The sequence below is a fragment of the Aulonocara stuartgranti genome (assembly GCF_965226115.1).
Source record: "Aulonocara stuartgranti genome assembly, chromosome: 2".
Classification (NCBI taxonomy): Eukaryota; Metazoa; Chordata; class Actinopteri; order Cichliformes; family Cichlidae; genus Aulonocara; species Aulonocara stuartgranti.
In genome coordinates this window covers 3878876-3895290 of record NC_138940.1, presented here as the reverse complement: position 1 = coordinate 3895290, position 16415 = coordinate 3878876, and the positions used below count along the sequence as shown (strand labels likewise).

The following is a 16415-nucleotide window of genomic DNA, read 5'->3' as shown; positions in this document are numbered from 1 at the left end:
ACAAGGTGACTTTCACTTTGCCTGTAACTCCCCTTTTCAAACACAGACTTGGTTATGCAAACTGTCAAATATTTCTTCATCTAAATTTCTTATTACCTCTTCTCTTTGTCTTTATACTCTTCCTCTTCTTTTTCCAGTCATGTATACCTCCTCTGCACATTTGCCTTCCTTTTAATTCCTGCTTCCCTCTCATCTTTTAGATTATTTACTCGCATCTCTTCTGCTAATTTCTGCCATGCTTTTTCAACCACATTTACCCAACCTTTCATCAATGTTTATAACATATATAAATAAACTTATTTCCATGTTAATGTCAAATAATGGTTAGTCAAGCTGTGAGATTATGTATTTGGATAGTTTGGTGATTATTTTTACAATCAGAGAGACCAAAGTGACCTATTTCGCCTACTTTTTATTTGTTTGTTGCTTTATGTGTACATCCAGCTTGAAAGCAGGAGGCAATAAATTATGTTTCCACCTACTGAGCTGTTGACCTCTTGGCCTCAGCTTCACTGATTGAGGCTCCGTACTTAAATCAGTTTAGCTGCAAGCTTAAAAACACAAGAAATGGTGAAATAGGAAATAAGGAACTAATCTCACGCACTGCACTGCCAGCAGGAGAGCTGTGCTTTCTTTATGAGAGTGATGTGTCCTGGCCGAGCTGATCTAACACTTCAATGCCACATTAAGGTGAAAAGGCATTGTCTGTGTTGCACTCCTATAGGCTTATACTACATTATATTATGTTATATATGTTATGTTACAGTCGATTAAAACAATTAAAACATCAAAAATAAGAAAAATTTTTTAACCCATGTTTCGTTTGGCAACCAAACTTTGGGAATTTTATAGATTTATCTATATAAGTACTGTAATATAAAAATACCCATGTGGTTTGATTTAAATGGCGCATGATGCATGAATCATCTGCCTTCCAGGGTTTCTAATGGTTGCTTCTGCTGAACTGAAAGCCGTCACAAAGCAAAATAAACCAACTCTTTCTTAAGATTAGTTAACGGAAAATGTTTAGTCCACTGTAGGTAAAGTAACTTTTGCCGTGAGTGTAATTTAAACCTAATGCCTGTCCAAATAAAGCAGTTGTTTGTACAGCTCCAGTGGTACAACTGTCAAAATTAAACAACAGTTGGTGGGTACAGAAAACCACGCGCACATGTGTGTGTATATGCGCTTGCCTTACACGTCAGAATATCCCCAGTGCAGTTGGTGTGTCTCTAGCCTCAGTGCCCCCAGTAACGATTGCATTGCTGTGGTTGCCTCCTGCCTCCAGATCTGTCTCGTATCCGTGACGCGTGGGTGCTGGATTGAAGCCCCCGAAAAAAAACCTCGCTCAAAACTAAAGTTTAGTAATACAGAAAATGGTGATGTGTGTAGGTGTGTGTGCTTGTGATGATTCAGAAACAAATTCCCTATAAGTGGATGCATGTTTTCAAGTGTCTTTGTCAATGCTTCTCCATGTTTGTGCACACGCGTGTGTGTGAGTGCGTATATGCACAGTGGGGTCAGAAGAGAACAAAGCAGTGCAGCTTTCTGCTGTTCAGTGATTTTGGTTTGGCTGGCCTTTCGGCTTCTCTTTGAGTCAGCGGGCTCAGCAGAGCCATCACACCCTGGCAACAACCAGCACCCTGGCAAAGACAGAGGGTCTGACCTGAAAGAGAAGGATGAGGCGCAGTGGGAAGGAAGGAAGAGAAAGAAAGAAAGGCAGCGGGTCAAAATGAGAAAATGAAAGAGGGTCAGTAGCAGTCAGAAACTAAAAGTTTAGAAACAGCTGTATAAAATGTACTGGAGGGTGGGTATGGAAAGAAAAGAGAGAAATAAAATCAATGGAGAGGAGCTGAGCTAAGTATGCAAGGTAGCTACTGTTTACAAAATAACGACTTTTTTGGGGGGTGGGTGGGTGAAAAGTTGTGGAAGAGGAAGAACATGCTGGGAGGATATAGGGAATGAAAAGCAGGCCTTCAAAAGAGAGAAAGAGGCACTGTGACGGCTATTTTTCCATTGGAATGGCAATAGTGGGTTTGTGAGGAGCCAGCTTTGCTTTGGGAGGAAAAAAAAACCTGAACTGTTTAAATTATTTAAGGAGTTAAAAAAGTGAAAAAGGTGCATGTGATTAAGAGCAAGGAGGGAAAAGCGAATATTCATAACATATGTAATGACAAAAAAAAAATCTTAATAGCATATTACTTGTGATGTTACAGAATTTAGGGCGTAACTGTCTAAACAATTCAGATTAATATTCCCATGAAAACACAGCAACCGTGATTATTTTGTAATCCTAACCTAACCAGTCCAGTGAAAGTAAAAACAGCAAGCCTATTATCTAAAACTTTTAGTCCTACAGGGGACTTGAACTCAGATCCCATGAGGGATGGTTGTGTGTTGGTTTGAAGCTAACAGCACCTCCCAGCGTGAACTTTGTTGGCCTTTATGGCTGGCTGCAACATCACCATCAGGGGAATTGTGTGTCTCCCATAGCAGACCTCCAAATTCACTTTCCCTTGGCATTGCTTTAAAGGTGCCAGCTTACTTAAAAAAAAAGAAAGAAAGAAAAAGATTTATTTGGGCCTTTTTATCCATTTTTTTTCAACGGGAAGCAGAGTAGACAGGAAAACAGGGAGAGAGAGCAGGAAATAACTCCAGGCAGACTCACACCCAGGCCCCTGCAGTAGCCTGGGTCTCCTGTGCAATCTGCTGAGTAATACCAGTGGCCATGTCATCACAATTTAAACAAATTAGGCAACACCAATTTGACATAATTTGACATATTTATATGATAAGATGTTGGAAAGAGGAATAGGTGAAGAAAAACAAGTAAGGAGCACTGACAGTGGCTCAGCATTTTCGCTGGCCAAATACAACCTACCAAATCTTGGTTGGTGATAATTTCTTTTTACCTTGTTGTTCATTCCATCCAGCTGTTTTACATATACACACATCTACAATTAAATATACATAATTTAAATATCCATTATTTTAATATTTATGCTGCTGAAATGAGACATTTTTAACTTTGGTTTTGGTTCTGTTTAATAAAAGATTGCATAATGAAGGAGAGAGGAGGTGAGGCAGTGTAAAAAATTTAAACAGCCATGCAGGTAACACATTAAGTCAGTACCAGCCGATTTACACAGAGGGAGGGAACGGGTAACGCAGAGCTTATGCAGAGGTGGGACCAGCTTCAGATATTGGAAGAGCTCGACGCCAGCAGCCTGACCCACGCACAATTAATCACATCCCACTGGGTGGCAGGACAGGAAAGAGGAGGAGAGATGGTGATGAGGGAGAGGAGTAAGAGAGAGTGAAAGGAGATTTAAGATGGAAGTCAAGCAGGGCTAGAAGACAATTGAGAAAAGATGGGAGCAAAATAAAAGAACAAGGGAGGAGGGGAGTGAAAGAAGAGAGGCAATCTGCAATCTAATTTGTTGTCATTTAAGGTGTAATGGTCTCTTCAGTAGCTTTTTATGTAGATGTCTTCCAACCTTTCTAATACCCTTTTTTTCCTTTCTTTTTTCTTTCTTTTTTCTCACACGACTCCTCCAAGATTTTCATTTTAGAAGCCCATATTATATTGCATTCATTATTCGTTTTTAATACAGGGCTGAATGATTATGAAATATCACAAAGCAAAAACCTGGCATTGTGTTCTTACACACATATTCACACACATGCACACAAATAAGCCCCTGAGCTGCTCTCTCTCACTCTCAGGCGCACACATACAGCCTCCTGCCAAACCACATGGAATTGTCCAGTGATGAACATGATGTGGTCCCGTTTACATAGTGTCAGCTAATTTGATTAAAATCAACATCATCAGTTTGTGGTGTCAAGGAACGGTTTTATAATCTTACCCCACATGTGGGCTTTCAATTACACCCCACTTCAAGAAGCCTGGATGTTTCACCAGGATTTCCTTACTATTCCACTGATTTATATAACTCTTTTCCAGGAATTTGGTACACTAACAGGCATATTTTTCCCCCTTCGTCCTTCTGAAAAGCTTGCAGCAGTCAGCACCCACTGGTCTCAGTGAGGAATAATGCAAACATCATTATTCAGTTAATTCAAGCACCAATACGGCAGCCTTTTCTTCCCTCTCTTCGTCTTCCAGCCTGTTTTTGTGCAACTATATAAAAATAACAGACCATTTTCATAATGTCAACATTTCACTCAAAAATGATTTGTACTTTACTGTTTCGTACATCAAATAAAAAGTGGTCACTCGTGTACTCATTTGTCATAATTTTAGACTTAAACAAAATTTGGTTAAAAAATAGCTAGTAATTTTCTCAACCTCTCAGTGCTTTTTGGGGTTGGGTTGTAAACAGTTCAGCTTTCCCAGAGTGGTTTCCAACAGCAACACTCTGGAAATGTCAATTTTCTCAGAGATGAGTGGGTGAAATTGAGCGACTTTGGTTGTTCAAACACTCGAAAGTTTATTAAACCAGTCCGCTTAGCTCGCACACGCACATGCGCGCATATATGCATTGAACAACACGTATACACAAAGGACCGAAAGCTCTCACACACACATACTTGACAGGTACAAACAGAACACACATGCAGGATTTAACACCAGGCTGCCAGAGAAAGTAGGCATTAAATCCCGTGGGAAAGTTTAAAAAAAAAAAAGAATGAGACAATTCAAGTACTAAAAGCTCTTCCTCAAAGAGCTTTACTTCTTTTCCAAAAGCCGTAAAGCCTGTTTGCAGACGTCATAGCCTTTTATAGATGTGTTATAGTGTTAAAGTCATAAGGGTCAAAAATCACTTACAAGTAAGAATCTCCTCATCAAAAGACATGGATACAAGGACAGGAGCATTCATTGATATATTCCATTTCTTTCTCTGTGGCTCACACTCTCAGCGTCCTCCCACACACACACAATCTAACACATACACTTATGAAGATACTCTAGTTTTCATTCAAACACTTGCATCCTTGAAATCTCTTTCTCTGCTCACAAAACATACCCACAGACAACAAGGCAATAATTCCAAACGCAACATTGCAAGCACACATACTCGTACACACATGCGCACCTACATGTGCAGAAACATTGCACAGGGCTGCACCATAGCGTGACTCTCTGTGACTGATTACTTCAAGGGTCGGTAGTCTCATTGTCTGACTCGGCTGTCCAGCCCTGAACATACACCCATGCACACAGACATACACAAACATATTTATCTCTAGATGTCCCTATAGACAGATCCCACCACTTGTCTGTCTGTCATTAGGTAAAGGAGTAAATCCTTAAAGGTTAAATGGACATGACCTATTTGATTGACATGCATTATAAGTTCCCTCCTTGTTACTTTAGCTCACTTTGTAATAAAAGTGTGAGGTATGAAGAAGTTAGGCAAATGTGGCATTGAAGTGTCCGTGCATTTCATTTTGCCTCCTCTCCTTAAAGCTGTAATGAGGTCTGGGGGAAGATTTTTTTGAGGGCTCTTCAGACAACTCAAAGAGTCTTTAAGGCCTTTCGATAGTCAGCCCCTTTACAGCGTCTGTGTGGGAAAGCACTCAGAGGAAGAAACTCAAGTCAGAATTTAACCACTAACATTGCTTTTATATATATATATATATATAATATTCCCACCCCCCCATCTCATTTTTAATCTGTACAAAACCTGTCTGTTAATGGCACAGTGTGGATCGGGTTACTGTCGGTTTTGGCCAGATTTGGCTCATTATTTGGCCTCCTCCCTGTGAACCTAACTAGCTGGCTGTAGTTTTCTAAAAAAAATAATACATATGCACCATACGATGAATTTAAATTAGGTATCATGTAGTAGCTACATAAATGCTTATGTCAGGAGATAAACAATATGTTGTAAATGCAAGAAGCTTCCAGGTCAGAGGCTGAATTTAAACCTTTTAACACTCCATACTCAAAATCAATGCTTACATTGGCTTTGCAGTTAATTTTACTACATGCTTTGAATAAGAATCAACATTCATCTCTGATAACATTTTGCATTTAATCTGTCCAATCAATATTTTTTCAGTCACGGCACTGGAATTCCAATTTCATCCTGAAAAGATTCAATTTAAAAACAGGCATGTTTGCTTGATTGAACCTGATAACATTAACAGCAGAATAACCTTTTTTTTTGCATTTTATTTTAGGTATTTATATAGAATGGAATTTCACTCAGCTGTAGACATAGTGTGCTGAATGCAGCAGGTTAGTTGGAGGTCACATTACCATATTCAACAGTATCCAGCTGGTAAAAAGTATAGCTAAATCTTACTCTAATTAAATTGTCCACTCCTATCATTCTTATTGTTTCTCTGTATGTAATCCTTTACATTTGTTTAATCTCTGGCAACAGCCTTCAGACCTATTAATGTCCAAAGAGGGGCATGGGAACTTATTGTGCTTCTGCTACAATTGCCAGAAGGCCAGACAAATAATAAAACGGAGAACTGTAAAAGTGAATGGATTAAAGTGATGTAGTAAAGAAAGTTTATCAGAACTTTACATGCTCCTCCAGGCAAATCCCCTGATAGCAGTTTCTAGGGAAATAATTTGATTTTGCAGCAAAATTGTTCCACTTCAATTGTTGGCGTCATCAGACCTCGTGCTTTTAAACCGTTCATACTATGCTCTTATCTTTTCCGATACTTTTCTTGGACTAAAACCAATAAAGACCCCTGGTACATCTCAGCATATGCAACAGATGTTAGAGGAAAAACCATTTACTCAACAAATTGTCACTATGACATCAATGGCATTCATCTAATAGGACTCAGAAAAAAGGATTTTGTATTCTCATATATTTGTCATGACAGATGCTGCTCTATAATGACTGAGGCAGCTTGATCAGCTTTACTAACAAAGCAATCGTAAGCAGAGCCATACAGTTACTTTGTTACAGTTTCAGTCAATGGTTTCTTTCCATTAACAAAAGAATATTGATTTAAGATTTCAGGGTAGACAGATTATATGTTGTTTTTATTTTTTTATTTTTTAAAGAAAATTAAAGTTTGTAAAGAAAGTTTTAAGATTTAAAACATATTTTTCATATAATTCACTTACAAGGAGAAAGTAAAGACTATTTTATGGCAAACTTCACATCCTGTTTGGTGATTCAGTCATCACTCCTGTCTTTTTCACAGACCATCACTAACGTCAGTGATTACAGGAGAGACTAATCATATTAAATGTGAAGTCAATATTGGTTGTAATCACAATCATAAAGTCACAGTGTTGTGTTTTAGTGGCTGTAGTAATTCAGACGTTCAGACTGTGTATTGATCTGTGTCTGTTAAGGCTGATTGAACACAATAGAGACTAATAGAAAGTTCTCTTTATTACATACATAAACTTGCACAATGGCAGACTCCCGTGTACAACTGATTATGTATGAAAATACACCCAGGCAACCCTGAGTTTAATATATAAAAATTCTTTTTTTAGATAAAAGGTCAAATAACTTGGTGCTCAAAACAAACCTTGTGGTTACATCATTCTATAGAGCGAGGGCATTTTATTCAATTTTAATTTCAGATAAAAGACTTAAAATATTACATTGCTCTTAAGAGTCCCAGAGGCTTGTGTACATGTAGAATTAGAAGTAAAAAACATGATTAATGAATCTATTATTCCTTACTTAGCTGATTTGTGCAATGATAGCCAACGATCTTTTTTATATTGCCTGATAAAAAAAAGTCAAGGAAAAATGGTGAGATCAATATTAGTTAAGTTCAGTATGTATAACCTTAATTTGATCTTGCGAGTACCAGGTTGGATTCTCTCTTTGCTTCACAACGTCGTTAGTTTTTCAACGCTTGATATGTTGTGCATTTAGAGACTCGAAGCAGTCTGGACATTCTCGCCTGACCTCTGGCATCAACAAAGCATTTTCACCAGACAACTGCTGCTCACTGTGTATTTTCTCTTTTTCGTAGCATTCTCTATAAAGCCCTTGTGTGGGAAATCCCCAGTAGATCAGCAGTTTCTGAAATATTCAGACTAGCCCATCTGGCACTAACAACCAGTCACTGAAATCACCTTTCTTTTCCATTCTTCTTAGGCTGAACTTAAGCAAGTTGTCTCAACCATGTCTACATGCTTAATACATTGGCTTGCTACCATGTGGTTGGTAGCTAATTTGATTTGTGATATTTCCATTAACAAGCAGTTGAACAGGTGTACCTAATAAAGTAGAATAAATAGAATAATCCTTTAATTGTCCCACAAGGGAAAATTTGGTTTTTGAGAATGTGCGTGCATTGGGAAGAAGAGATTGACGAGCTAGGCTTTGACCTCGGTGTGTAGGCTGCGGCAAAGACACATACGATAACATTGCTCTCTTTCACACACACACAGATGCATACAAACGCGAGCGATAGCATCTCCCTGGTGGGTTGCCTCTAAAGAGTCTCCTCCATCACTGACTGCAGAAACCCTTTTACTGCAACAGAGAGATCACTGCATCGCACAAACACGCAAGCATGTACACTACATGCTGACTCAAGAATACACACATAAAAGGAACACTCGCACGTGGACACACACACATACAAACACGTAAAGACTGGCAAACACACGCACATACACACTTTCAAGAGTCATGGATCTACTCTGCAATACCACTGCAGCGGTCACTGCAGCCTATCTCAAATTAAAAAGAAAAAAAAAGCTGAATAGGCATTTTATAATAGAAACATTGTGTGTTGCAAACACTATTGTTGGAAAAGTCCTTGAGCTCTCTTTTACTGTGACTGCAAAAACAAAATGTGATTTTTCTTCCAAACTGGCTTTTCATGTATAATTAACCTAGAAGGCAGAAATGTAGGAAAACCAAATTTCAAATTAAAAGTGATACATATGAAGAGTTTGTTTCTGATAGGAGGCAAATATAAGGATAAAAGTAGAAGGGTGAAGTAAACATTTCACCAACAATAATAATAACTGACTACTAACTAACGATCTCCTGGTGGTTTTTAGTTACAAGATTAAAAACAGATAGGAATTTAGACTACTTAGAACTACCAAGGCAGGTGAAATGATTTACACATATTAAATATCTCTGTTAACCTCCTAATAATTGTTTACCTCACACAGATTTTGTACAAAAATAGCAATGCACGACACTGAAAATCCAAAGAATGCTTTCTTATTCCAAACATAATCCCACCACTGTAACCCAGAATGCTAATAGACAGTGCATAAACATGTTTTCTTTTCCTGACTATATAACATCACTTGTGAAGGATTTGTAACTGGGAGCATGATTACGTAGCCGTTGTTCCTGTTTGCACTGTGTTTTTTGTGGTGTAACCATAGTACAGTGGAACCCCGACTTACGAATACCCCATTTAATGAAAAATTCAAGTTACGAAGGCACTTAACGGCAATATTTCTGCCCGTGTTACGGCAAAATGCCCACGTAACGAAATCCACTGGCTCTGATTGGCTGAGCCCAGAATGCCTACAATGCCCACAATGCCTTCCGAATCATGTGACAACCCCCTTGGCGTTCGCTGTTCCACTTGAACGGCGTATTGTTGTTGCAGTTAGCAATTAGCCTATAGCCTATCGTTCACTCAAAAGGCGCGATGGGTGCTTCGACATATGAAAATTCTCGATTTACGAAACCTCGGGAACAAATTAATTTTGTATGTCGGGGTTCCACTGTATGTAGTTTTAAGGCTGCAACCAATTCTGACTCGAGCCATTTTGGTACCCTAATTGAACTGGCCCTTTAAATAGCCAGTCCCTGAATACAATGATACCTCAAAAGTTAACTCAAACTCAGCCATGCTTAGTCTGCTTTTTCTTAATTACTATTAATAATTTGTGATTCTTAAAACACACCAGTGTAATGGTAGTTTAACTACAGCAGCTTATAACATATCAAACGTTAAGTAAACAAAATCTAATTGTTGTCAGATTTTGTTTACTTTAATTATTACAGAAATTGTAATATCTTTGGGAGACCATAAATAAATTAACTACACAGCAATTTTGACTTAAATAAACTAATGAGATTGTTTACTAAAAACAAAGATAAGGCAAACAACAGGATTATATACGTGTAGGAAATATTTCATATGTATGAAATATTACTGAAGTTAGCACTGTTCCAAAAAGAAAGAAATTGTCACTATGATAGAAGTTGAAGAAACTCATATATAGAGAGAGTGTCCCTATTCAGCTGAACCTATTTAATAAACTTAAAGAAAAGCCTCCCTCAAACAGCTGGAAGCAACAAAACCATTGGCCAAACATAAGTAACTTAAGTAAGCAAAATAATTTCATGTCTTATCTAACAATCACTCAGCGTCTCACAATTCCTCTCTTTGCATTTTTTTTAAGATCCCTTCAAATCAAGGAATACCTCATTTTCTTTTGCAGGCGTAGTTGTGGCTTAAGGCGTGTAAAATGCGCTGGGAAACATGGCCACAATATAAAACATAGTCATGGACTTTTAAATGATGTATTTAGTGTTTACCTTGGCGTAAGTCAGTACAGTCACTACTTTATTAAGGCAGAAAGAAGTGAAGGGGGCTGAACAGGGTGAGTGGGAAAATAACTGACAGGGAAATTGCGGGGGGAAATTATTGTTATTCCACAATTAAATTATATATACTGGGTGGAATCACTCCTGACAGGGCTGACCATAGCAGTGCTCCCGATGTGTGTGTGTGTGTGTGTGTGTGTGTATTTGAGAGTGAGTGTGAAACTTTATCCGTCTACCAAGGCCACTGAGGCTATACTGGCAGGGAGGAGAATGTGGAAAGAGAATCGGAAGGAGAAAGAATTAACGAGAAAGAAAAGTAGTAACATCAACAGAGTGAAGCAAAAACAGTCTATTTTAAGGCTGAGTGGGTGTTAGTAAAAACACAGCAAACCCCCCTGTAATGAACCTATTTGGACCAGTGACGACAGTACAGTATGTAAAATAAACCATCCTTGATTTTTGTGGTTGAAATCAAACCTGGGTGACACTGTATGTTTAAGCATAAACATAATGCAGATGCTGTGAAAAATCCTTTCATCCTGAAATTCGGCCATTTGTCAGAGAAATTTGACCTCGTCCTTGTCTTAAAGCATTAAAAACACACTGTCAAACATGAAAAATGAACGGGTTCCAGATATAAAAAAATGACCACTCAGTCTTCATTCTTCTCGAAACAATGACTCTTTGAATACACAAGGTTTCGGGTGATATGTAAAGTAAACTAGGCCCATTTTCTATCCAGTAAAATTAATGATCCATGAAACTTGGGGGAAAAAAACAAAGAAAATGGTTGCACTGGCTTGTGTGGATGTTGGCTTCAACAAGCCTCCAGAAAAATTATAATGTAATATAAATTTTGGAAATCCCGGGTATTCTATTGTAACAAGGATCATTCATTAACTCATGACTTCACTGTGTACTTTGTCCCGTGAAAAATTGACTTCAGGCCATTTGAACAGTCCTGCATGTTCTGATGAAGGAGGTCATAATTTTTTTTTATGTTCTCCCCACATCCATTTGGAAGTTTCTGTCTATTTTGATTATATAGAATCAGTGGTACAAAATCTGTTTTTAATTCAATGTAAAATAATATTTTTATAAATAAAAACACATAAAAGTAAAATCTTCCACTTTTACTTCTACTTTTAATGTATTTTAATTTGGATGAACTTGTGGATGCTTATTTACAGCTTAATTATGTGCTCTTGCTCTTGAGAAGTCAAGTCCACTTGAAGTCGCCATCTGGGAAGTGAAATTGGTATATTGTGACGTAAATTCTTAGTGGATAAATTTGTTGGGTCATGAAAAACAAGCAGATATCTGAACATCCCTTGTGCTCTCCATCTAGTGACGAAATTTGACTTGGACCCAAGTCGACCCTTGAAGACTCATGGACACAGAAAGTATAGTTAGAGCTTTAGTTGTTTTAGAAAGGTGACATATAAGGCAGCACGGTGGCACGGTGGTTAGCACTGTTGCCGCACAGCAAGAAGGTCCTGAGTTCAATTCCACCATCAGGCCGGGGTCTTTCTGTGTGGAGTTTGCATGTTCTCCCCGTGTTTGCGTGGGTTCCCTCCGGGTACTCCGGCTTCCTCCCACCGTCCAAAGACATGCAGCTTGTGGGGATAGGTTAATTGGATAATTCAAATTGCCACTAGGAGTGAATGTGAGTGTGAATGGTTGTCTGTCCCTATGTGTTAGCCCCGCGACAGACTGGCGACCTGTCCAGGGTGTACCCTGCCTCTCGCCCTATGACAGCTGGGATAGGCTCCAGCGCCTCCCGCGACCCTGAAAAGGATAAGCGGAAGCGAATGGATGAATGGAATGGGACATATAAAAGGGAAAAACAGAACCCTTAAAACCTCATTAAAGACATTCATCACTTTGTTACGCTAAGAGGGCATTTTGCTGGCATATTTGGCGATCGTGGCTCAAGAGTTGGGAGTTCGCCTTGTAATCGGAAGGTTGCCGGTTCGAGCCCCGGCTTGGACAGCCTTGGTCGTTGTGTCCTTGGGCAAGACACTTCACCCGTTGCCTACTGGTGGTGGTCAGAGGGCCCGGTGGCGCCAGTGTCCGGCAGCCTCGCCTCTGTCAGTGCGCCCCAGGGTGGCTGTGGCTACAATGTAGCTTGCCATCACCAGTGTATGAATGTGTGTGTGAATGGGTGGATGACTGGATATGTAAAGCGCTTTGGGGTCCTTAGGGACGAGTAAAGCGCTATATAAATACAGGCCATTTACCATTTACCATTCACTTGTCCCCTTTAGAAGGAAAAATCACTGCAAATCAGTACAAAATTGTTCTGAGTGATCACCTGCTGCTAGTAGAGTTTCAGAGTCTTATAAAGTCATTAGAAGGACACACCAGTGTTAATCTGGTGGCACAATATCAACAACAGTAGTTTTCTTTTTTAATTGCCACATATCTATGTCCTGCCTACCACATGTACTTTCCTTCTAGGATTAAGACTGATTGATCACTGGTATTTTCTGCATTTTTCTGTCCATATCCTCAGAAAAAAAAAATTCAGAGAATCAATAAACGCTGTGTGTATGTGCGTGTTTGGCTGTAATGACAGTCAGCCTTGTTTTTCATTCCGCTTTATGTCGATACTAGATATGAGACACAGTGTACAATATGAGGCAGCTAATAGGCAGAGACAGAGGTGACCTGCTTATGAGATATACGAGAAGAGGCTTTGAACAAAGAGTGTGGGTTTATACGTACATGTATTAATAAATAATGAAATAACAGTATATGCTCTGTATGCATATGATGGCGTTGCACATAATCAAAATGTCTAAATTCAAACATTTTGTTTTGAAGAGATTTAAAATGAAATTGATGGCTTTTATTGAGAGCAATAAGCCATCCTGTGTGTGTTTTTTTCCTTAGTAAACTGACTAAATATCTAGCAAAATTCATTGTGGTTCAGTTATCTAGGTGAAATGTTTTGAGCATGTCCAACTGGGGGAGTCAGTGGGGCAGACCCAGAGCACACTGGAGAGATTACATCTTTCAGCTGTCTTGGGAATGCCTCAGTATTCCCCCATAAGAGCTTGAGGCGGTCGCTGGGGAAAAGGAATTCAGCAAGTGTTCTTAGACTGCTTCCTCCACAACCCGGACCCTGATAAATGGTAGAAAACAGATGGATGAAGAAGTAAATTCTTACAACCATTCAGAGTTAAATTTCAAATACTTGGTAAATATAATAATTTACTCATGTTGAGCTGTAACGTTTGGTTAAATATAATAGTTGAACAACAAAGATTGTTTTCCCTCTTATAGGCTGCTTTTTGGAAGAACTCTTTATTCTTTATTGGAACTCCTCAGATGTACTTTGAATCTTTTCAGGGTTCTCGATTCACAGCTCTGAAACCTGTTTGAAACCTGTGTCTAGGGATGGGTATTGATAAGATTTTCACGATTCCGATTCCATTTTCGATTCTGTTTAACGATTCGAGTATTTATTGATTCTCTTATCGATTCTTTTTAAAAAGGAGAACACTAAGATCGATTAGCTTAGAACTTTCTTTTATATCTTCTCTTTGAACAAGATAGAAATTTAGGAGTAACATGGCCTTACAAACCCAACAGTGAGATCTTAAGAGATCCAGCCTACGGCTCTTCAATGGGGTGTCACAGGGTCTCCAGGAAAAAACATTGTAAATGTAAAATAATAAAATAAATATTCTTCTGTAGCAATAACAAAGTGTAACATAAATTATTCTGTAGCAATTACACAAGAATATCCAGTAATGTCCCTGCCTACAATTAAACACATTCACTTACTGGAAATCATCTGCTATGGCAAATGGGTGCAAGCCTTTGACCACAAACTGAGTCACTGCTCGGTGACATTCGTCTATCCCGGCCTGAAAGGAGACGCTACCGGCAGACTGCAGCGAGAACTGCCAGCATCTGAGCCAGACTGTCTGTCTCATCATGGTCACCTAAATGCACAGTAATGGCAGGTTTTGTAATAAGGCAGATCACACTAACATAATATGCACTGTTAGTTGATTATTTACCTGCCGCATTAACGGGAGAGGACGTGCAAACGTTACCGCTGCTGCTGGGTTGAGATTCACGAGTCCGGAGCGGAATTAAAAGCACGACATTCATTTAAGGTCATTGCGTGTTTTGTGAGCAAATGCTTTTGCATGTTCGTAGTGTTTCCTCCCTTAAATGAAATATCTACTTTGCAAGTATTGCAAGTTGCCCTGTTGTCATCCATTCTCGTAAAGTATAACCAAACTTATAACCGTGTTTCCTGCCAGGTAAATGACGCTCCGCAACGTGGTGACGTCATTCGTGGCGACTGGAATCGATAAGGGAATCGTTTGCAAAAATGGCAAACAACTCCAAGGAATTGAAACAGTGGGAACCGGTTCTCAACAAGAACCTGGTTTCGATACCCATCCCCACCTGTGTCCCCTATCATTTATTAATTTTTTGAGAAGTAGTGGGAGTATTGACACTGTGATACTTCTTTATTTTAATACCTGTATCACATATTTTTGTAGCTATGTTATTTTTATTTTTCATTCATTCTTCTGAGTCCAGGGGAAACAATATTTTGATCCTGTGTATGTCGCTTACATATTGCAGAACTAACAATAAAGTGACTATGACAGGGATTTAAACCTTCTATTTCAATGAAATATATTCTGACGATTTTAAGGCCAGTGAGTTGCACCAAGATTGGCTTTTGGTAAAAAAAACTGCATCTCTGATTTCCTGTCCCTCTGTTTTTGTGTGTCCAGCACTCTCAACAACAACAACATCACCCTCATCCCACTATCCAGCTTCAACCACATGCCAAAGCTGCGGACACTGTGAGTATTACACACTCTGACATGCACAATCAAGCACAAAGAGAAATCTTCAAACATATACTCTAGACACTGATACACAAGGACTCTGTTACTGTTTTATTACATATTAATACACACCTTGTACACATGACTCAACTCACAACGGACCACTACATAGGTGATGCATAGTTCCATACTCATACCACATAATAAAATGCACACATATAAAGGATGGAGGCAGAGTGTGTGATTGGCTAATCTTGCCATAATAAGAGACTGACTCTTCTATTGTTTCATGACTGTGAATAATCATGTGGCCATTACGTACACACAGGCACATAAAGACTTTCAGACAAATACACAGAGATGAATACAAATATGTGCATGTACCACGCAGACACACACATGCACGCTTGAGTAATGGTAACCTCATTAATGCCACAAGAAAGACTTGTTTAGGCTCTATAGTTCAATCTGCTTTGATTCATTAAAAGAAACCTCCTTTACTGATGTTACTGATGTGAACACACACACATACAAACACACTATTGTGGTCCAAGATGAACCCAAGCCAAATTATCATCTCTGACTGATTTAAAGGGGGCTTTGATTTGTTTGTGTGTATGTGTGCATTTTCTGCTTAGTTGTGTGAAAGAGATCTTTCAGTTGCCAAGGTGATGGCACAACATCTCGAGGGAGTCTCTAATCGTAATCTCGTGGGACTTTCTGTGAGACAGACCGTGGGTTGCATTCCTTCTGGCCACACTGGGGTTGAATTCTGCCAAACCATGGCATGCACCAAATGGGATTTCCTCCCCGAATCATCATTTTCTGAGAGGCTCTTGTGTGGTCACACCGCTCTACTTAACATTTTGAAATGGGGATTTTTAAACATAAAACCCAGCTAAATACAAGCAGGATAACATTTACACAGATCCATTTATCTTTCACAGCCATTTTTGTGCTTCAACTTTTGACCGACAACAGCCATCAATAGCCAATCACATAGCGGGGTTTCCATTTTTCTTGCATGCTGCTGCAACTCTAGTGGCAATACAGCTTGAAATCAGGCTTTTAAAATTGGATTTCAGGCAGCAGCACAGCT

General features: G+C 39.0%; 1 protein-coding gene across 1 annotated transcript in view; it reads left to right on the top strand.

The window, feature by feature from the left end:
• Positions 1 to 16415, top strand: part of slit3 (slit homolog 3) — a 239948-nt gene that overhangs the window by 154968 nt on the left and 68565 nt on the right. The window contains exon 8 of the mRNA XM_082554652.1: positions 15260 to 15331. Within this exon, the coding sequence (XP_082410778.1) occupies positions 15260 to 15331 (72 nt within the window). The remainder of the gene's footprint in view (positions 1 to 15259; positions 15332 to 16415) is intronic.